Source organism: Vigna unguiculata, chromosome 8, assembly GCF_037176805.1.
Source record: "Vigna unguiculata cultivar grain cowpea cultivar isolate G323 ecotype 2 chromosome 8, ASM3717680v1, whole genome shotgun sequence".
Classification (NCBI taxonomy): domain Eukaryota; kingdom Viridiplantae; phylum Streptophyta; class Magnoliopsida; order Fabales; family Fabaceae; genus Vigna; species Vigna unguiculata.
In genome coordinates, this window is record NC_140799.1 from 29,650,199 (window position 1) to 29,674,157 (window position 23,959).

Sequence of the window (23,959 nt, forward strand, 5' to 3'; positions counted from 1 at the left end):
TATTTTATTTTAAATAATGTATTTTTTTATTAAATCATTTTACATATAGTTATTACCGTTATTATTATAATAAATGAAAGAAAAATAATTAGGTTTTATTTTTGTTAACTTTCTAATTATTCCGCTTGAAGCGTACTGCAAAAGATATTAGACATTCATGTTTGCAAGTGTTTGCAAGGGAGTTCCACAGTGGCACCTGATTTCTGCAAATTAAATTAAAAATCAATAAAAATATTAATAATATAACTTTGCCATACTTTCTAATCATCTGAATACAAAAGTTTAGTATAACTGAACATTGTAATACTTAAGACTATGATTGAATGAAGAAATGAAAGAATGTTCGTTCGTGTAGCCTAAAAACTAAACCGGGTGAAAAGTGAAAGCTTTGTGTGGGGGGTTTTAGACGATGGTTGAACAAGCAGAGGTTTTAGGGTCAACGAGAGCTGGCAAGAGATATTTCCTTCCGTTGACACCATTGGCGTTGTAGCTGGCACCGGTGGTGGGGTCCACCAAGAGGTTCCCTGCATAGCCAGGGTAGGCGCCCTTACCGTAGACGCCGGTGCAGGCAGAGGCGGCTTCCAGCGGAGCCTCTTTGGGTCCCTGAAAGTAGCCATTCCCGAAAGGGTTGGTCACGGTTCCAGCCAAGAGGCTAGCCACGTTGATGACCATGCCGTCGACGCCAACATCGTTGTTGGGCGCAACCAGAGCTGGGTTCTGGGGACCGTATATGGGTTGGTGGAATGGCCACGCGCATTGCCCCGGGCACTGGGTTTCAGAGTTACCCACCCAGATGTAAGCGAACTTGTACCTATTTCCGTTGACGCGCGCCCCCACGGAGGACCCGTGAGTCCCGCACCTACTGGAGCAGAACCCTTCCACGGCAACGTCAGCGGAGGTGAGAACCACGTTAATTGCGTTTCTCTGTGGACCCTTGGATGCAAGTTTCACGATTTGATCGGTGGTGAGTGATTTACCGAATGAGTAGTTTTCGTCGAGGATTTGGGAACCCAGAGAGAGGGCGAGTTTGGGAGATGGGGTTTGGTAGTATTTTTCGGTGGCTTTCCACCACGTGGCAACGGATGGTTGGGCCGTGAGGGGTTTGGGTGGGGAGAGAGAGGTGATGAAGTCAGTGACGATGGCTTTCTGGGAAGGTTTGAAGTTGCCGTACCAAATGAGGTTGACGGAGATTTTACCTGTGAGGAGAGGTCCTCTGTGGTATTGGAACTTAAGTTGGGGCTCTGACTCGGTGAGTTTTCTCGCTGAACTGAAACGAAGAATTGAAACAGACAGAAAAAAACATAGGAGAAAGTTTAAGGATGTAAGAGAGGCCATTTGTATTCTGTAGAGAGAGGAAATAAATTGATAGAAGAGTGAGAAATGAAATGAATTGATGGAAAGAGGGTGGTAGTAGAGATATTTATATAGTGTGGGTGGTGATCGTATGAAGGAGACGTGATTGAAGGGAGAAAGGCGTAATGGTGAGGCAAAGTGTTATGAGAGATGGTGAGAGGAGTGGAATTAAGTGGTGAAGGTGGCAGCTTGAAAACGCGTTTGTGTTGTGGTATAATAATTAAGCGAAATGTGTGGGACAAGGTTTTTGTATGGTCGGAAAGTTAGTTAAGCGGAGACAGGGCATGGATAGCTAAATGGAGCGTAAGCAACTATGATAAACAGCTGTCCAACGTGTCCATTTGTAATTAGTGAAAGGCAAGATTCGTTTTTCTTTTAACAGAGAAAGTCTGATGAGTTGACTCTCAATGGATTGTCCTCTTGCTTAAGTATGCTAGAAATTTATCCATCCGAGTCTGACCTGTAAAGAAGTGTCACAAAGATAAAAATGACTTCTAATAAACCCGTTATAGATTGGAATTGTTTCTTATTCAGACTAAGCATTCAAATGAAATTATAGTCCTTAAAGACAAGTGACTTCCTTACAATTATATAGACAATAAAATAGCCACCCTAACGTTTATGAATAGGAGGTTCATTTAAAGAAGTCAACTTATTTTTTAATGTCTTTGTAATGTTTCGACAGGTCTTCCGGCGCTCCATTGTTTTTTTTCCTGCATCCAAACTTTTATTACCGTCCCATTTTACCTTTACAAAACATATATTAAATAAATAAATTATTATTATATGTGTGGTAGGGGATGAATGAATTTCGAAACACATGAATTTCAGTTTAGGATTCCATCTAATTATTAAAGTTGATTAACGAACACAAAAATTGAAGAAAAAACAAATAGATACAAAATCAGATTTTGAAATCCTGTAAACAAAAAACAATGGCACTTAACCGAATTTCAAAATTCGGTGAAAAAAAAAATTGACACTTAGGGCCTATTCGTATGCGTGTATTATCTTGTACAGAATGATTCGTGATATACGATTTGAAAAGAAAAGCACGGATGGATTTGTGAGATTGTTCTGAAAATTCATCACTTCATTTTGCAAGGATTTAAGAAGATAACACATTATTTTACATTTATACCCTCTTTAAATTTTATATAAATATATGTTTATTTTAATTATTAATTATAATATATTATTATTATTTTATTAATTATTATATATATATATAATAAATTAAAATAATATAATATATATATAATTAATAATTAATAATCATTAATAATTAAAATATTATTTAAAATATAATAATTGATATATTTATATATAATAACTAATAAAATATATAAATATATTTAATTTTTTTATTTTAAGATTTCATATTATTTAAATATTTTATTTAATTTGTATTAATTAATTATAATTATTTTTATAATATTAAATTACAAAATTATTTTTTATTAAGGATATTTTGGTAATTTCTTAATTTTATCTATTTTTACAATTAATTTTATCTATCACATCAATCAAATCTCTCACTAACTTTTATAAAACTTATCTTCAAATCTACTCACTTTACCCTTTAAATCCACTCAAAAAAACACAAAAATTCATCTATCTAAATCTACACAAATCCATCTTCACACTCTCCCCCATATCCATCCCTTCAAGTGAACACACCCTTAATCGTATTTTGAAATTTAGTGAACAAAATAGATTGACACGAATTTCAAAATTCGATAAACAAAAAATTTACACATAATAGAATTTTGAAATATGATGAAGAAGAAAAAAAATTGACACTTAACTAGATTTCAAAATTCGGTGAATAAAAAACTTGACGATTAACCAGATTTCGAAATTCAATGAATAAAAAAATTGACACAACCAAATTTCAAAATTCGGTACACACTAATAAAATTGGATTCCATAATTAGATTACTATAATTCAATCAATACTAGATTTCATATTTTGTTTAGTTCGGTGAACCTTCATGCGCCACCTCCTTCTTCTTCTTTCTTCTTTATTTCTCTCCAAGTTGAAATGTTTCTCTCTTACGCCTTTCCCACCCATGTAGTCTTTGGTATCCCCTTACGCTTCTCCTTCAATACTTCTTTAATCCCTTGAGATACTTTCCATTGTTATCTTGTTTCTTTAACTCAAACACAAAACACACAAATGAACCCAACCAAAAGCAGAAGAGAAAAAAAAGCTAATAATTAAGTAAGAAAGGGAAGAATGAAGTTCACCATATGTTGATGCACTTATATTATTATTTTCATCTGCATTGCCACATGTTAGACCTAGAAAAATGAAATTAAGAAATAAATATCTATTTAATATAAATGCAAGTATTAGGATCTTTATAGTAATTAATACGGGGAATTATGACAAGGAACGGTACTAGCTCAAGTGGTTGAGAATATTTGGTTATGTGAGAGGACTTAGGTTCAAGTTTTGAGTACACCATTAGTGTGTTAATTTAATTGTTTAATTATTTTGCATGTCTTCTTGACCATGGAGCGTGATAATATAATCATAGATATATATATCACAAAACATGAATTGGTTGGTTGTGCATTGGCTTGGTAATTGTATGGATCTGAGTTCAAACCTTGATTGACACGAAAGAGTTTTTGTTCTATTTCTTTTTCATAAACCATAGCAACAGTTGGAAGGGTTGGGCTGTTGGCATTGAAGGTCCGCTAGGCGAAGCAAGCTTTCTGTGCAATTTTCTAGGTTTTCAAGGATGAACTGCTTGGCGAAGTTGAAGGCCCGCCAGGTGAAACATTAGGAGTAACCCAATATTTTGGGTTTTTGCAAGAACCGTCTGGCAGTGATGAATGCACGCTAGGTGACTCATGCTGATTTGGCTTGTTTTTGGATTTTTTAGCATTCTAGGGTTATTCTGATCGAGGGAAAATGGTCCTTAGTATTTTGTTTATTGATGGATGTTGTAAATTTATGAATTGTGTGGTGTTTTGATGTGTGGATCAATTGAGAAACATGTAGGTGAATAGGGGTTGAGAATGATTGTTAAATCTAAATTTAAATCCTAATCACAATAAATTGGTAATTAGATGATGCAATTGAAGGTGGGCGCATGTTGGAAAATGTATTGGAAGTAAAATTGTATGGTTGGATTAATGGATCAAAGGGTGAGGGAAATTTAGGGTTTTCACAAGTGCAGGGAAATTCTAGGTATTACCTAGAATTGGATGCACCGCCTAGCGGCACATAACATGTTGCCAGGCACCAACGTAGTGAAAAAGACACTATGTGGTTGCGATGTGCAATTGTGGGTTTAGAGTTATGTTGGTGATGACCTTAGTTTTGGTAGGGATAATAAGGTAATAGGTAAAACTTGAAATGGTGGGGGGACTAATACATGCAAGGTGATGATTATTGATGTTACATTTGGTTTTATTTAAGGTTTTGGGAAGAATGAAATGTTGTAGCTATTGTTTGGAGGTGAGTTTAATGTGGCAGGAATTGGAAGCATGGTTAGGTACTGTTGCAAGTTCAAGGAGCTTGGATGTCCCTTTGGTTGGGTACATGTTGAGAGTAGTTTTATTGATGAATATTTGGGTATCCATATACTTGAATTGGATGGTTGTAGGTACTGTTTGCATAAGCCTTGAGTTGTGAGATACCATGGATGAATTGGCTATTGTTGTAGAGTCTCTTTGAGTAGAATTGGCTTGTGGTTAAATTTAAAGGTGTCATGTTTCCAAATTGTGATGGCACACACACACACACACACACACACACACACACACACATATATATATATATATATACAAGTATATCTAAGACCTAGGAAAATTAAATAATTATTTAATGAATGCGAGTAGTGGGAACCTTTATGACATTTAATGTTGGGGTTTATGATGTGGAATGGTACTAGTCAAATGGTTGAGATTATTGATCAAGTTGAGAGGACTTCAGTTTGAGACTTGTGTATGCCAATTGTGTGTATTTTAATTGTTTATTATTTTAATAATAATATGCTTGATGATGATGATGAGTGATAATATAATCCTAGAATTATAAGAATTATCATGAAACATGAATTGGTTGTGCATCGGCTTGATAACTAGATGGTTGTGTGTTCGAACCTTGGCTTATGCGATATAATGTTTCTTTTTGCTAAAACTAGTTTTGGCATGGATGAGAAGGGTTAGAAACCCTAGTCGTCGTCAGGGGTAGTAGGGAAGGCTGAAGAAACATCTTGTTAGTAGCAATTGATAGTCATTAAACCCTTACAATAAAAATTTCGTTTTTGGTAATTAAGTTAATTAAAATTGAGTTAGAGAGGTGGGAGAGGAGAGAAACTATGAGGCAACTAGGACAGACTATGAGAGCATAATGACTGCACTTCAGAGAGGATTGAGAGCTGTGGTTGGAGAGGCAAAGGGAGACCATTGGAGATCACAAAAGAACCCTTGATTGTCAAGTTTGAAAAACGAACCAGGTTAAGGGAGCTACTATATTTGTTTATATTAAATTGTATGATTTTACGTGGTATGTTGTATGATTGGGAGCCTATTCTGCATTAAATTTCCACTGGTTTTGAGTTTCTGGAAATTTTACAAAAACCACCTGGCGGCTTCAAAGGCACGCCATACAATGCATGAGCGTTGCACCCATTTATGAGTTTCTTGAGATGAACCGCCAGGCGACGCAAATATTGGTGTATTTTTTGTGATTTGTTTTAGGATTCTGTGATATCTAGGGTTCTTACAAAAGTGTACTATTCATGTTGAATGAGTGATGTTGTGTAATTATTGATTATTAATGTGATTGATGATATTGGAATGAATGAATGGAGTGTAAATCATGAAGGGTTCGTGTTAGATTTTGGAGCCTAAAATTGTTAAACATGGATTTTTTTTTTGGTGCAATCATGATGAATTGGTAATTGTATGATTTTATTGAGCGATTATGCATAATGGGAAACTGAATTGATGTGAGTTTTATGATGGTGATGGACTGGAATGGGATTTAGGGAGTTTAGGATTTATCACAGGTGTAGAAAGAATTTAGGTTCTGCCCAGAACCTGATGCATCGCCTGGCGGTACGTACCTGCCACCAAGCGGTAGCTAGTGCAGTGGAAACTTTGTGGTTTCTAACAACTTGGGGGAGACTTGGGTTTTGTAAGGGTTAAGTTAAAATTATGCATATGATAATTATGTTAAAATGAACCAGTCGCTAAAAAGAAAAAGGGTTTAAATATGGATGAAGAATAAATCTTGGGGGTTGGATATAATACATATGAATTGAAAAGAGTTGTGGGAAATAATGTGTTAGTAAATGAATATGTTGCGTATGCATGACGCGTCTAGAATGTATAATGCATGGGTTGTAATTGCGATTGGTTATTGTGTTGAATTCATATCGAAATGTGTTTTATTGGTAAATTTTAATAGTTGGCATGAGGTTACTTGAATACAAATATGTATGATTATCGAACTTCGAGTATGTTGTTGGAATTAAAATTGGTTAAACTAAATGCCATGTGTAAACAATAAAACGAGTAATCTGGATGTTGGATGGAAAGATTATAACCTGTTTTAGGTGTTAAACCAGTAAAGTAAGGTTACTAGTATAGTGCCTGGCGGCACAGGAGTGGTCGCCAGGCAATAGGACTACCAGAGAAGTCCCTGAATCGCGTGGCACCTAGTGGTGAGGAGTGAACTACCAAGCGATAGCTCTGAGACAGTGGGTCTGGATGCAGCCTGGCGCCTAGCGGCAAGAGAGTTCTGCCAGGTAGTCTGCGTTGTTTTTTTTTGCCTGGCGACGCTTAGGCAGTGCAGGTGATAGTGCAAGGAGTATTGTGTTATGTTGGCTTGTGTTTTGCATGTTTTTAATGTTGGGCTTGGACCAAGAGATGCTTGATTGTGTCATGAGCGGGTAGGTTCATGGCTGGTGGTGAACACGTAATAATATGAGTAAGGAGGTTCATATTATGATGCTCTCGTGTGAGGATACAAGTAGGAGGTTTGTATGTTCTATGCTTACACTTGAGGGCTTCTGCGACTAGGGAGGTTGGTAGTTTTTGGATCACGTGTGTTGGACTACAGGCAGGGAGGTTCGTAGAGTTGGATTATGAGTGAGGAGGTTCGTAGAGTTGGATTACGAGTGATGAGGTTCGTAGAGGCAGAACCACAAGTAGGCAGGTTTGTGGAAGCATGTATATCCTGGGTCCATGGTTAAGTAATGTTATGGTGTGCTTAGAATAATACTTTCATGCACATAATGAGATTTAGAGTTTTACACGACTTATGGCTTATTTCTTTGGATGTGCATGGTCTGTAAGGCTTTGGGTGATACTTTAAAGATGGACTTGCTGGAGCATTCCTTGAGTTGTGGCTTAAAATGGTATCCCTTGAGTTGTGGCTCAAGATAGAGGGTAAACACGTGGAATTCCTTGAGTTATGGCTCAGAATGACATCCCTTAAGTTGTGGCTCGAGATGGTGGATGAATACGAGCATTCCTTCAGTTGTGACTCGGATTGACAAGTGTTGTCAGTGTGAGTGTGCGTGTTGTGGCTCGTACGGAGGGTCTCCACTCCATTGAGCAATCATAGGTTGTGGCTATAGATGTGCTAATCTTGTGTTGAGAGTATGAATATGGTTCATATTGGGAACTCGACTTGGCGTTATGGAGTGTGGTCCGTAGCAGGTTTCCTGCACGTGTTCTACATGTTGTGGCTCGTAGGTGTGGCAGCAAAGGGTATCATGAGGTTATCATCCAAAGATGTAGAGCATGGATTGTTGGCACAAGCAAGCTTGAAGCAAAGAATTGATAAAGCCATGTGCATGAAGATCATAGGTGTTTGATGAAGATTGATGAATATCCACTTGAAGATTAAGTTTTAGTGTGTTAAATCTGAAAATAACATGTTAAATGTAATGTTTTAGTATTATATCATATTGGTAGGCTATATTACATAGGTTAGATATCTTGTGTGCCTTGGTGTGTCTCTTTTAATTTGTTAAAATGGGTTTTAACAAGTTAAAAGGCTTACTATATATAGTTTCTAGTATGAATGCATTTAGTCAGTTGAATTATTTTTCAATCAACTGATTTCACTTAAGTCAAGTGAAATCAGATGACTGTATGGAAAATTCAATCGACTATTTTCACTTAAACTAGACTATATAAGCTATGTTTTCGTGAGCAGAGGTGCGAATATGAGTTTTTGAGCACGAAACTTTGTCATTCTTCTTTGGAAAACTCTTTCTCTTTGCAATAAACAATTGCAACTCGTGGTTTAAAGATCTTGGTTGATTTTGGAGGCAATTTGGCTTGTAAGTAGCTTGAAGAACAGATGTATGGTTGGCTAGGGACAACCACCACCAGGTTTGGATATTCTTGTGCCTCTGGTTGGTTTGCCTGATGTGATTTCAGGTTTGTAAGTGTGATTCTTGCAGGATGTGTGTTTAGATTTTTGTGTGAGTCAAAAATCTTATGTGTTTCTTTGTTCAAATGTGTAATCTTAGTGTGTAATTTGTAAAATTTTGAATATAGTGGGAACTAGGCTTAAGTTGTCTTAGTAAACTAGATTAGCTCTGTGATTGAGTGAACCAGTATAAAAACAATTGTGCAATTCTCTCTCCCTCATCTCACCCACTTTAAATCTCTTTAAAAACTTAAGAAAACCAAGCAATTCGTTCTTTGGTGTGATTTAATGCGTTCTTGTGTTATCTGAGGTTGTATACTTGTTAAAAATATTGATTAGAACAAGTCTTGTATGTAAAAGATTGTTGTTTGAGTTAAATCTGCGAATTCTGCATTCTGCATAAATCTCTAGTATTTTAGCCGACTGATTTATCTTTTTAATCAACTATTTCATAGTTCAAGAACAAATTAGTATGTTGTTTTATGTTTTAATCGATTGCAAGTGTACTTGTCTGCTCTATTTACATCCTAACTTTTCAGTCTATTTAATTCAATTGAAAAGAGGTTTAAGCTTTCGAAAAAGTTTTAAAAACCCAATTCAACCCCCTCTTCTTGGCTTAAATCATCATTTCAAAACTAACATGGATAACATGGTGGTGGCCATATGCTATGGAATCAGAGGATAGCGTTCCTATGATTAATGTGTGCATATATTTGATTTATATATATATATATATATATATATATATATATATATATATATATATATATATATATATATATATATATATTTATCTATTAACTCACCCTATCTGCTTGTGTTTGACGATGATCATGTAATTTGTTACACGACAACAGATGATATTGCAGGTGATGTTGGTGAGGCATAGAGTTGGAGTGGAGGCTAATATGGGAGCACTATTTTATGGACTTACTTTTATGTATTTGAAAATAGTATTTTACTAGACATTAAGTTTTGTAATAGTTGAAAAAATTTATGGAATTTGAATAATGGTGATGTAATAAATGTTTTAAATTTCCCGCGTTTTTGGGAAAGACAATAATAATAAATGAACCTTTGTTATTTATTTTCTTTTATCTTATTTAAATTAGTAATCTTTGACCAAAATGTTACAATATGCATTGATATAGATAACTGGAAATGCCTAATTGATGCTTGAGTCATGTGGAAGTGCAAAGGAGTGCAATTGAAATGTTCTAGATTGTGTGTGGGTGATTAGGTTCTTTAGAACCTATCCTAAAATGCCAAAAACCAGTAGCATTGACGCTACTGGTGTGGTGCCTGGTGGCACGGGGTGAGCTTCCAGGCGATAGGAGTAACCATGGAAGTCCTTGGAAAACACAATGCCTAGCAATGAAGGTGGTTCCGCTAGGCGATATCGGCCACAACAGTAACCACTAGAACGAGTGGCGCCTAGCGGTGTGTGAGGCCAACCTGGTGATCTGCAACAACTTTTTCACCTTGCGTGGCTTAAGCTGCGCCAGGTGATAGCTTTAGGACAAGGCAGATTTTAGGAATGTGTTGTAGGGATTACACGACTTTGAATGATTCCTTTGGGGGTGAGGCATGTTGAGACCCATTTACGAGTGGTGGCTCGTAATGGATTGTAAGCATGTGGCGTTTACGGGTTGTGGCCTGTGATATTGGAAATCCTGAGGGGCCATACGAGTGGTCGCTCATATTGGTTTCTTTAGCTCCACTTGATTATCACTCACTAGTTGTGGCCGATGATGTTTGAAATCTTGTGTGAGAATACAAATGGTGGTTCGTATTGGTTAGCTCCATTTGGTTGGTACCGATGGTGGTTCGTAACGTAATTTTTCCCCGCGTGTCGGTCTACGAGTGGTGGCTTGTAGAGTTTAGACCACGAGTGGTGGCTCGTGGCAGCATGTGTTATCTTAAGGTCATCGTCAAAGTGTGTAGAAGCTAGATGAACATAGTGGTAGGCCATGATTTCTAATGCATAATAAAAAGTTCCTGGAAGAGGTTTTGGGATAAATTGGTATGCATTAGGTGAAGGTTTATATTTCTTTATGCATATTTAATTATATTGAGCTCACCATTTTTGTGTGTGTTTGGTGATGATCGTGTAACTTGATACACGAGAGCATATGATGTTTTAGGTGGTACTGATGATGTGTAGAACTGGAGCGGAGCTGGTATGGGGAATATATAGAGAAGATTTTATCACTATTTTATGTATTTCAGATACTATGGCCTTTATGATTTGGAAATTTGGAACCATTGATGTTTTAGTTTGAACTTTTGAACTATAGCACATTTAATAAATTTTAAATTTTCCTGCATTTTGGGATAAAGGTTTTATTAATTGTCGATTTATTATTACTTTTTATTTTTGTTTTATTTTAATTAGTATTATTCGGCCAAGATGTTACACCACACATAACACACAAGTTGGAGCCTCTCAATATACCTCTCCTACTCAAATTATCCTTAGTTGTTATTCTGTTGAGAAGGACTCTCCATGCAAAGTGTTGAGTTAAGGGTAGAGCTTTTGACTTCCAAAGGATACGAAAAACATCATTTTATTCCCCAAAAATATTTCTCAAGCAATTTATTATAAGCATATTTGACTATGTAGTTGTTACCTTTTCATGTTTCACAATAGTGTGTCATCCCTATCATTATATATTGATATGAGTGTAAGATCATTGTTAAATTTATATAATTGAGATAATTCTCATTCAAACCATTGACTTCTTCACTTTATATCCCAAACCCAACTATGGCTGACCTATTGGTCAAACTCTGCAATTATCCCATTCTTATTGATGAAATTTGCATATAGTCTTGTGTAAATAACACTTAAGGGTTGTTCCAATATCCATCTATCTTCCTAGAAATTAATCTTATTCCCTTTACCTATCTTGCACTCAATATTATTTGTAAACTAATTCCTTTATACTCCCTGTTTGTTGCTTCCTTCATATCCTTCCACCAAAAGGATTCTTGGTTTTTGTAACACCTATAATTTATTTATTTTTTCCATTCTCCATAAGAAAATCATCAATTAGAAGTTAATTTTAGAAACAAAAATAGTTAGTCACTGTAGTGACCAATTATAATTTTTTATTCATAATAGTAACTATTTCAATAACCAATAATTTTTAGTTTTGTAAATTGGTATCTAAATTGGTTATTATAATTACTAATAATTATTGGTCACTGAAATTTGTCACTATTTAAAAATTTTCTTCTCGTGATATTTTGATTTTAGAATTACTTTCCAAAGACCTTCCTTTCCCTTTGTTAACCTTCATCCAACTCCATTTCCCTAATAATACAATGTTAGACATCTTCAAATCTTTAATACCTAATCATCCTTCCTCTTTTGGCTTACATATGTTATTCCATTTTACCCGCACTATCTTTCTCCCTTCGTTGCCCCAATCCAATAGGAATTGTCTCTGAATTTTCTTGATGTCCCTTTCCACTTTTGTAGGCATTTTGAAGAAAAACATATAAATAAAGGCAGTGTTGTTAACACAAATTTTACCAGGCAAGTTCTCCTTGCAAAGGAGAGGTATTTTCCTTTCCATTTCGCTTCCTAATCTTTTCTACTACCCTTTTTCACATTTTGTGGCTTCTAGGATTACCTCCTATGTTCAGTTCCAAGTAAATAAAAGGTAGTGTCATGATCTTACAATTCATCATTTATGCATTTTTTGCTAACATATTTTCTTCTACTCCTACTCCTCTTGTCTTAGTTTTTGATAAATTCACCTTTACTGCAAATCCAAGTTCAAAACATCCAAGTTCACAAATTACAAATGATCACGGGTTTTGTCTATTTGTCCCTTAACAGCTGTTAATTACAGTTGCTTATGATTCACTTAGCTATCCATGCCCTGTCTTCGCCTAATTTTGCGACCATACAGAAAAACCTTGTCCCACAATTTGCTTAATCATACCACAACACAAACGCGTTTTCAAGCTGCCACCTCCACCACTTGACTCCACTCCTCTCACCATCTTTCATAACTCTTCACTTCACCATTACGCCTTTCTCCCTTCAATCACGTCTCCTTCATACAATCACCACCCACACTATATAAATATCTCTACTACCATCCTCTTTCCATCAATTCATATCATTTCTCACTCTTCTACCAATTTCTTTCTTCTCTCCCCAAAATACAAATGGCCTCTCTTACATCCTTAAGCTTTTTCCTCACTCTTTTTCTCGCTGTTTCAATTCTTCCTTTGAGTTCACCCAGAAAACTCACTGAGTCAGAGCCCCAACTGAAATTCCAATACCACAGAGGACCTCTCCTCACAGGCAAAATCTCCGTCAACCTCATTTGGTACGGCAACTTCAAACCTTCCCAGAAAGCCATCGTCACTGACTTCATCACCTCCCTCTCCTCCCCCAAACCCCTCACGGCCCAACCATCCGTTGCCACGTGGTGGAAAGCCACCGAAAAATACTACCAAACCCCATCTCCCAAACTCGCCCTCTCTCTGGGTTCCCAAATCCTCGATGAAAACTACTCCTTCGGTAAATCACTCACCACCGATCAAATCGTGAAACTTGCATCCAAGGGTCCACAGAGAAACGCCATCAACGTGGTTCTCACCTCCGCTGACGTTGCAGTCGAAGGGTTCTGCTCCAGTAGGTGCGGGACTCACGGGTCCTCCATGGGGCCGCGCGTCAACGGAAAGAGGTACAAGTTCGCTTACATCTGGGTGGGTAACTCTGAAACCCAGTGCCCGGGGCAATGCGCGTGGCCATTCCACCAACCCATATACGGTCCCCAGAACCCAGCTCTGGTTGCGCCCAACAACGATGTTGGCGTCGACGGCATGGTCATCAACGTGGCTAGCCTCTTGGCTGGAACCGTGACCAACCCTTTCGGGAACGGCTACTTTCAGGGACCCAAAGAGGCTCCGCTGGAAGCCGCCTCCGCCTGCACCGGCGTCTACGGTAAGGGTGCCTACCCTGGCTACGCAGGGAACCTCTTGGTGGACCCCACCACCGGTGCCAGCTACAACGCCAATGGTGTCAACGGAAGGAAATATCTCTTGCCTGCTCTCGTCGACCCTAAAACCTCTGCTTGTTCAACCATCATCGTCTAAAACCACCACTCAACGTGTCATCTACGTTTAGCTTCTTAGTCAATACCCAGATTCTTTTATTTGTTCATTCCTTTTAGAAGAAAAAAATTCCTATGTACATGTAATGTTTTTAGCCTGTTTATTAAGGATACAAAAATAGATATTTCTTTGATACCAATCATATGTTTCACTTTCCACGAAATTACACATACTTTTCCACTTTTTTCTACCCTTACCAATAATTCTATAACTGTTTATAATAACAATAATTCGCTTTACCATCGGAAAAGATATAAAAATATTACATAATTATACGAAGTATCTCAAATGATTAATGTAGCTAACTAAAAGAATATAAACAGTTGAATTATATTTTGAATAAAATTGTTTGTTCTTATTTTGAATAGGATTTCAAAAATAATATACATGATTTATATTGCAAACAATTTAAAAATATTTTTACTCAAGCTTCCCTTCTGAATATTATATTCATATATCTCCTCTTTTATCAACCATTAGGTTTTATTTTTATCTAACCAAATGTAAATATATTACATTCTACTTTATTTTTAATTTTCCAGAAAATCAATTTTATAATTTAACATCGTTTTATGTCAAGAGGTTTGAAGATTATATTCTTGTTTCTTACTAAGAAACAAAAATTATATTTGTTTTATGATGAACATTTTTCTTCTTCGAATAGATGGATAATACACCACAATATTCATTATTCGTTTTCTAAAAAATTGTAACAATTTGTAGTAAAGAATATTTTGTTCGGAGTACATAACGTTTTAAGCTAAATGGCTAAAATGTACTCTTCCATATCCTCATTTCTAATTATAATATAAAAACGTTTGTCCTTAATATAAGATTATTTTGAAATAATTTTGACAAAAATGCTCTTAATAATTGTTGCATAATAATAATTTATGTGTTTAATAATTTTGATATATTTTGGTGTCCAAATTTTAAAAATAAATTAATATAGTCATTTTAACCTAATAATATTAATTGTTCTTAACTTGTTAAATGGGATTTCAAATTAAGAGAAAAAATGTGTCAAAACGATGTAAACTGTAACACCCCATTTAATTAATAAATGTAATTAAAGGAAGTGTCACACCAAAAAAATATAGTAGCGCAGTCTTGGAGTTTTCACAGAACTCCTTACAATTTTCCAAGGCACACAACGATGCCAAACTGAACCAGATACAGAAAATTTAACAGCAATAAAATGGAAATTTAAAGGACAGCCAATACATGGGTCGTAGTCCTAAAAGAAAATCCATTAAGCGGGATCCAGCCCAGGCAGGCTAAGCAGCAGAGTCACCGTTCCCCTGTTGACCGCGAGAACCTCTCGCATCTGCTCACATCAATAAATTGATGATCATCGCAAAAGGAGAAGAACCACATACAAGGCAACCAAACAAGAAAATAGGGTAAGCTAGAGTATAAAACAGTTTATCATACAGATACATGCTATTTTACAGACCAATGAATACGTATCAACCAATCATGTTATCACTTCTCAAACAATACACTAGACTCAGACTCGACTCATCCAGATTAAATATAATCTAGTCGGATTCAACAGATGCTTGCATTTGTGGTGGATTTCTTTGCTCACTCCCGAGCTGCTCACCCCCTAGCTAAGTGTTACAAGTGTTACGATGTCTCAATTTCCCACACACAAGGTTAGCCCTTAATGAGTTTCAGATCTCCTACTACTCTCACCACAAGAGTCAGTCCGCTCTAAGTGAGACTAATTGACTCCTTAGAGTGTCAGGATGCAACCTTACCTTGAATCCTTACCAAATTATATAGATGGGGCACCACTATGAATTTCCACTAATAGGGGTCATGGAATTACGTCCCGACCACTAAAGCACGACCAAGAAGTCTCACTTAGGGACTTATGGATTTACGTACTGACCACATACCAAATATATTCAAACAACCAAATAATATTAATCATGCATTTAAAACCCCATGCCAACCTCTGTAACCTGTCCTCATTCATATTCCATGTTGAATCCATACCATCTCATTCTTCCCAATTCGTGAATATAGAGTTTCATCTCATACTAATACCATTTCCACTTTAATATTAACCATCTCATTCATTTTACATGCCAAGATCACACCAGCATATCAATTCAATTCATAACTACATATATCTCATGCCTTTGTCAAACTTCATACTTTAAATATACAAATCAATCAACTAAACAATCCATAACAAACAAGTGAAGAAAACAGCGAGGCCTACAGCGGATCTCGCTCAAGCCAGAAGCCCTCGCTCAGGCGAGAGGAGTCCCCTCACTCAAGCTGCAGACCCTTGCTTAGGCGAGATCGCGACAAAGATTTTGGGAGGTTTTTCGCACACTCGCTTAGGCGAGCCCTCCCTTGCCTGAGCGAGTCCACTCCTCGCCCAAAGGTGAGGTTCCTCGCCTGGGCTGCAACTGTAGCGACACACATCAAGCTCCCATGCGTTCTCGCTTAGGCGAGCATCTCTTGCCTGAGGGAGATAGTACCTCGCTCAAAACGAAAGCCCTCCGCCTGAGCCCGAGCTAGGGTTTGTTAAAATATTTATCATCATGTGATTGAGAGTGTCTTATGAGTGTAATTGTGTGATTAATGCACACATGTGATTAGTTAAATGATAGCTTCCAGTATTGTGAGAAGACAACAAGACTAGGATTCTAGAGTTGCGAAGAAAGATTAACAACAATGATGAATTTGAAGGACAAACCCTCGTACATTGTCGTGCATGACTTGCAATTGGGGCTTGTGTCACCTCCACCCTCATCCTTGAACATGGGACCTAAGAAATCTCAATTGTAATGAGGATAGAGATGCATGGATGAAAGGAGACTCTAACGCGATTAGATGTCATTTATTAGCAAAGATATTTTACATTTTTTTTATAAAGTATATGAACAAAATTAGTACATGTTTTGAAATAAGAATGACACATAAAAAAACATATTTAACTAAAAAAAATTGATCTAAAAACTATGACTAAATCACAATGATATTATGATTATAAAAAAATTGTTTTTTCAATTAAAATGCTAATGAGAGTCAAAGATAATTAGATTACTTGAAACAGGAAAAGAGATGATAAGTTATTATTGTTATTTTGAACAACTTAGGAAGTTTATTCCCTAAGAATGGTTTGGTTGTTTTTTTAGTACCAAAACACAGCACAAGGAATCCAGGCTAGTGAGGGTACAACTGTATGCCCAAAATTTCAACAGGGTCGGTTGTCCTTGGCCCACCCATCATCTTCCCACTTTCCCAAAGCAAAATGGCAAAGGCCCATCAATGCATTTTCATATGCTACGTGTTCAATCAGTTTGTATCGTGTTTATTAGACACCAACACACACCACAAACAACGTTACACGGGGTTGGGTTCCCTCAAATCTCACGAACACAACAGTGCCTCACATTCATTGTTTATTGTTCACCGACCAAACCAGAGTTGGAATTAGTGTTGGTCAGAGTAATCTTTCCAATATCTTAGGTTTCTGTGTACCTTCTTTGGCTTTGCCAACCCCACTTACTTACAATTACCACCACTCAAAACTCTGCTCTTACCAACCGCACTTTCAACGCTCTCTTCTTCTTCATCTTCGGGAGCGTTTAATTCATTTCATTCTTAAAATTGTTTAGCTCAATATAAAACTGTCATTTTATTTTATTTTTAATTACTAACCTTTAGCCCATTTCATATTTAATTTTGGAACGTGATCGGTTCACATAAGGTATTGTTAAACCTACGCACCTCAAACAGGATCAACCTAATCTCATGTGAGTAATTTAGATTTTGATATTTTAATATATATTTAAACGAATTTTAATATATCGACATTAATATTTTAGACATTAAACAGAGGATAGTATAAAAAACCAGAAAAAAAATCTGAACCCTTTTTCATATTAAAAGTTTTAGTAATTTAAAATTTGGACGTGAATGATCTTCTGTATTCATATTAATTTAAAAAATTCAGTATTGCACATACTCATAGTTGATGACTGCAAAAATTTTCATTAAAATTGGGACGATTCGAAAAAATATCATGAGATGGGTAAGCGAAAAATAAATAAAATAATTCATTGAACTAAGTTGTATTGTTTACAAAACATATATAGTAACAAATTAAACAAAATTGATTATATATAATATCTAATTATATCTTATCCTAATATTCCTTCAAATTGAAGAGCAAATGTTGATGATTCCTAACTTGCTAATAAAACGATTTAAAGCGGCAGTAGGAAGGGACTTCGTAAATATATTAACTATTTGATGTTTAAGGTTGTGTTTGAATAAATTCACAAGTGAAGTGAAAGTCAATAGCTATATGTTTGAACCTCTCATGGTGATAAGGATCAGAAACAAGATGCATGACAAATTTGTTATCGAGAAAGAGCATAGTTGTGTAAATTGAAATTTCAAAATGTTTGAGTAATTATTATATATAGCTAAACTACTTCACTTGCCACCAAGACAAAGTAAGATATTCTAATTCTGTTGAAGATTTGGACATAGTACTTGATTGACAAACTTCTAGGAAATTAAGGAAGCACCAAGGAAAACGCAAAACTCAATGGTTGGATTTCTTGTATCTAAACAATTATCCCAATCTGAAAATAGATGCTGAAAGTTGAAGTTTGTTGTTGGCCGGGAAAATGAGACCTTGATAAGTGATGAACTGCAACTAAATGTATGACTAATGGATTTTGCATGCACTATCTGATGCTTGTGAACTGCAAGAATAATATCTAGTATGAAAAATGGTCAAATACACAAATCTTTCATTTAATCTTCTATCAATAGAAGGATCCACTCAACTCAATAAAGTCAAGTTTTAAATTGGAATTTGCTACCTTAAAAAACAATATTTTCTCCATTCAAAAGATATACTCTTGCTAAATTTATCAATTTTAAACGTAAGAGCTATTTAAAAGAATAAAAAATCTTTAATTTAAAAAAAAATAACTCAATGTCAATTATCTCACATCTACATAATTATATCTAATTATATTCTATTTTAATAAAATCAGATTTTTCTTTAAATAATTAGTTTACCCAAAGTTAATTTTTCACTCAAGTTTCTCGATTCACCCTTCTTAAATTTAGTCAATAATATTTTCTAGCATCAATGACTTCTATTCAATCCAAAAGTTATACCATCCATCACTATAAAGCTGATATCGAAATGGCCTAAAAACAAGTGGAGTGAATGAATGCACTTACTCATAAAATATTTGAAGTTTTATACCATGATCGACTTATGTACGGCAACATATAAACAAATGCATCCATCATTTGAACCTGCAGAGGGGACCATGAACCCAAGATGATAGATACGTGTAAACAGCCACAGTAGAACCATGACTACACCATACTGCACCCATTGCCACTCCCTGCAAATGCAACCAAATACAATTTGGACTGTAATCACCAAACGTTGCTCCACACAATACCTCACATTTATGGTTTAGGTCCTATTTATCATCACCAAAACTATAATTGCATACGCCTCTAAATATGCCCCATACTTTTCCAATCTTTCTCCTCTTTGCTTTTTTCTATCACGGCTAACACCACACAACTCCGAACAATACATATCTATAACTTATTTAATTCTTATTAATTTTACAAATATATATTTTTTAGTTCTTAAGATACAAAATATTATTCGATTTTAAAAATGGTTTATAAACTATCACAATAGGTTTGATGTGAGGTCACAATTAATCATGAACACCGTTTAGATGATTTTAAAGATGATGATATTGGAGTCCACTCTCGTTAACACCCACCAATGTTTACGAGTCTTTCTTCAATTTGGTGGACAACACTTCTTGGTTTATGTTTAATGAAAATTCCCGGTAGACATCGATGGCTTTTGATTCGGTAGCCTAGTGTTTTAACGTAAGACTTTCGACCATTACTAAACAATAGGTAAATTAAATTTCGTATATGTATATTTTAGAGGAAAACATATAGAATTTAACGTGGCCGTCATTATTGTATACTTTATTCTTTTTAACACGCAAATAATGTTAGTCAATGTATGCATGGCAAGGTTTGCTATGCCTTAAGGACGATATAATTAGCGGTAATTTATTAATCCGCGTTGCCATAATCATAAATAGTGGGGCAAATTTATTTTCTGCTATATCATCAATTTCATTTATTTTGTGTGTTTTTGCGTAGTTGTAGTAAGACGTGTAACTCAATCACGAGACCGAATAGTTGGGTACTTATGCCTTGTCAAAGCAATTTAGTAAGCTATAATCAATTAGAGGAAACTAATTCTTAATCTTTTCTCTTCGTTTGGTACCAATCAATCTAAACCTATACTTATTCATCATCATCTTTGTTCCATTTATTCCTCGCCACCAAAAAATTAACCTTCCAATTATTAGTTACTACTACCTCCATTCTTGTTTTTTCTTTTATTTATCAATCTTAGAATAGAATATGATAATTAAAAACATAAGTAATATGATATCCTCCATCATGATAAACAAGTATGTTGTACGGCTAATTTTTATTTTTTTCCTTTTCATATATTGGTACAAATTATTAATAACAAATATCATGCATCACTAAAATGGTATATTTTATTTTCTAAAATATGTTTATAATATTTTTGGTATTTTTTTAATTAATACGTTGATGATGGGATAAATGGATTAGAAGGTTTAAAATAGTTTTGAGTCAAAATGGTATTAAATCTTATTAACATCGGCGGATGAGAATGATACATCGTGCCAGCAAGCTGCCAACAACACGTTCAGAAACTTCCATCCGCTCATACGTCAATTAATAACTTTTATAATTGAAAATATTGTGTTCATTCTTTAAATTGTTAAATATAAATTCTTTTTATGGTGGTAATTTTTGCAACCAATAATAATCTTTAGTTTATAATTGCATGATTAAAAAATTACCTTTCAGAATTTTAATTGTTGAATCACGACACGTATGTTCTACTTTACGTTTAGAAAAGTAAAGAAATAAAAGAATGAGAAATATATACTTACATGTATGTTAACTATTATGGCATAATAAGAAAATTTTGTTCTAGTTATTTTGGGTTAAACAACACTTTTAGTATTTAATAATTTGGTAATTATTAACAAAAGTGAATTTTTATACTTAAAACTTAATCTTTAATTTCTAATTAAAGATAACATGCCACCCAAAGAATAGAATCTGGTCTGACTTCAATTTGTCTCCTTTTTAAAAATATTTTACTAATTTTAAAAAATAATACTAAATCAAATTAAAGTGGTGATTTTATATTTTGTTTGACAAAGAAAAAAATATGAAATAAAAGATAAATGCGGGAAAAATACATAAAAAGTTACTTTTTAATTGAAAAAAAAAGTATTGTTTTGTTTATCAGTATAATTTTTTATAAAAAATTTTATTTTCATTATTCGTAATAAAAAGAGTGAATTTACAAAAAAGCATTATTAATTATGAGTGTCATAAAAGTCTAAAAATACATTTCAATCCATAACATTCTAATTACATAACAAACTTTCTAATTTTTCTTTGCATTTTTAATGGAAAATATAACTGGAACCCACCACCAAATTTCTCTTATTTTTTTCATCCTTCACTCCAACTAACCACTATACTTTCTCCCATTTCTCTTCTTTCCTTTCCTCCTCTCCCTCTCTCTCTCTCTCTCTTCCACATTACCAAAGACTTAGACTCAAATTTCCATCGTCTAACATATCAAAACCAACTAAATTAATCCATTTTTATTAAATTTCACGTTTTCACTCTTTTTCTACAACCACTTATAATCCAAAACCAAACACGCAACACAAAAAGATAATTCGTGTTAAGGAGATATTATGACAGAAAAGTGTTGGTGTATCATTTATCTAAAATATCCATCTAACCATTAATTAACCATTACATGGCAATACATATTTATATAGCATATTTATTTACGTTAAAGAGATATTTATAATAGAAAAGGGTCGATAGTGTTGCTCTAAAATCTCCATCGAAACATTAACTATTTAATTATTACATGACAATATGTACCAGAAGATAAAGCATGCACGTAGAAGGATATATTAGCAGCTGACAGAGACAGTGGTGCTTAAAAAAACACGCTTTCTATTAACTAACATAACACAAAACAAAACCATATCCAAAATCAAATCACACTCCATCTTCTTCGTACCTATATAAACAACACAAACCCTTTCTCAAACCCCCAAATCCTCACAACAACACTAAAATGGCTCTTCTCAACCCATTTTCCTTTTTCCTCTTCTTCCTCCTCTCAACATGCTACGTTCCAAATCTTTCCAATGCAACTTCTCGTGCCTCTAACCGCATGTTAGCTTTGGTTCAGAACCAGCCACTTGTGTTAGAGTACCACAAAGGTACCCTCCTCAAGGGTAACATCACCCTCCATTTTTTCTGGTACGGCACATTCACCTCCACGCAACGCTCCATACTCATCGACTTTGTCCAATCGCTGAGCTCCACGTCATCGTCTCGTACCCCTTCTTCCGTGTCTTCGTGGTGGCGAACCACCGCGAGCTACAGAGGAGGTCCCTGCACCCTCGTCGTCGGGAGCCAAAGCCTCGACGGAAACTACTCCCTCGGGAAGTCGCTGAACACGGACAAACTACTCGCGTTGGCGTCCAAGGCGAACTCCGAGGCTCACGTGGTGCACGTGATCATGACATCCGCTGACGTGGCGGTGGAGGACTTCTGCATAAACCAGTGTGGGACCCACGGGTGGGGGAAGAGGAAAGACGGCGAGAGGGTGGCGTACGCCTGGGTGGGGAACCCAATCACGCAGTGTCCGGGGCAGTGCGCGTGGCCCTTCCACCAACCCATTTACGGTCCGCAAACGCCGCCGTTAGTGGCGCCCAACGTAGACGTTGGCGTTGACGGCATGGTGATAAATTTGGCCACGGTTCTCGCGGGGTTGGTGACGAACCCGTTCGAGGATGGGTACTACCAGGGGCCGCCGAGCGCGCCGCTGGAGGCGGTGTCGGCGTGCACCGGAATCTTTGGGAAGGGGGCGTATCCGGGCTACCCCGGGAATGTTCAGGTGGACAAGACGACGGGGGCTAGCTACAACGCCGTCGGGGTGCGCGGGCGGAAATTTTTGCTGCCGGCGATGTGGGACCCGCTCATCTCCAACTGCAAGACGATGGTGTGAAAAGGAATAAGGGGTGTGTGGATAGAGTATTTGGGTTTGTAAACTGTGTGTGTAAGAGAAGAATGATTTGTAAGATTCCTCGGAGGGTTATCATTCTTTTTTTCTTTTCTGTTTTATTTGGAATCTTAATTTATTTCTTAAAATAACTAACAGAGTAAATTACAGCAAGATATTAATAACTAACCTTCGTTAGGTACATGTAAAACATGTTATTAAAATTTAAAGAGATATATGTTTAATGTAGAAAAAGAGTCAATATAATATTTCTAAAATCAAGAAGAGGGTTATGTCAAATTTTAAAGAAACTTGACTGTCAATGTAATTCCTGAAAATTTTAGAAGATACTGATGTAATTTAAAATATATGAATTGATTAGATATTAATTTTTATCTTAATCTCAATATAAATATTTTTCATTATAGTAATTATAAAATGAATGAGTTTAAATTTTGGTTCTTTTTATTTTATTTGCATAAAAATTGAAATTATTATTTTAAGTACATGTGAGAGAATTTTTATTTATTTTTTGTAAATTCTTTGAAGTTTTTGTTTTTAAAGTTTAGTGTCACTATTAAGATCCATTTTATGATAAATAACAAATATATATTTTCAAAGGACTGACCTTATCCATTTCGAGGAATGAAATTAAAGAAAAAATTTAGGAAGACAAAACTCAAAGCTATTAAAACACTACAAAAAGGTAGAAATTTTTATATTTATTAATTAATTTAAAATAGTATATATAATATAAAAGCAGTACTCTGATTTTACATGATAATGTAATCTGCTATAATTAAATTCATATAACTATTTTTTATTTTGTTTAAAAATATGTCTTACAGTGTTAACATTATTTGAAAAAATTTAATAATATG

At 35.3% G+C, this 23,959-nt stretch overlaps 2 protein-coding genes and 1 pseudogene across 2 annotated transcripts; 2 read left to right on the forward strand and 1 right to left on the reverse strand.

Moving 5' to 3' along the window:
- Nucleotides 1-232: 232 nt before the first annotated feature.
- LOC114195367 (protein PHOSPHATE-INDUCED 1-like) lies at nucleotides 233-1,476 on the reverse strand. The gene has a single exon (XM_028085803.2). The coding sequence runs from the start codon at nucleotides 1,333-1,335 to the stop codon at nucleotides 403-405; it is 933 nt and encodes a 310-aa protein (XP_027941604.1). The 5' UTR covers nucleotides 1,336-1,476; the 3' UTR covers nucleotides 233-402.
- Nucleotides 1,477-12,842: 11,366 nt separating this feature from the next.
- On the forward strand, nucleotides 12,843-14,036 carry LOC114195461 (protein PHOSPHATE-INDUCED 1-like). Its single transcript, XM_028085941.2, has one exon. It carries the CDS (start codon nucleotides 12,944-12,946, stop codon nucleotides 13,877-13,879), a length of 936 nt encoding a protein of 311 aa, XP_027941742.2. The 5' UTR covers nucleotides 12,843-12,943; the 3' UTR covers nucleotides 13,880-14,036.
- An 8,071-nt stretch (nucleotides 14,037-22,107) lies between these two features.
- On the forward strand, nucleotides 22,108-23,230 carry LOC114194005 (protein EXORDIUM-like 2 pseudogene; annotated as a pseudogene).
- Nucleotides 23,231-23,959: the final 729 nt, after the last annotated feature.

What these genes read in the sequence shown, in the direction of transcription:
- LOC114195461 (XM_028085941.2), top strand. Translation starts at nt 12,944, where the DNA reads ATGGCCTCTCTTACATCCTTAAGCTTTTTCCTCACTCTTTTTCTCGCT.
- LOC114195367 (XM_028085803.2), bottom strand. Translation starts at nt 1,335, where the DNA reads ATGGCCTCTCTTACATCCTTAAACTTTCTCCTATGTTTTTTTCTGTCT.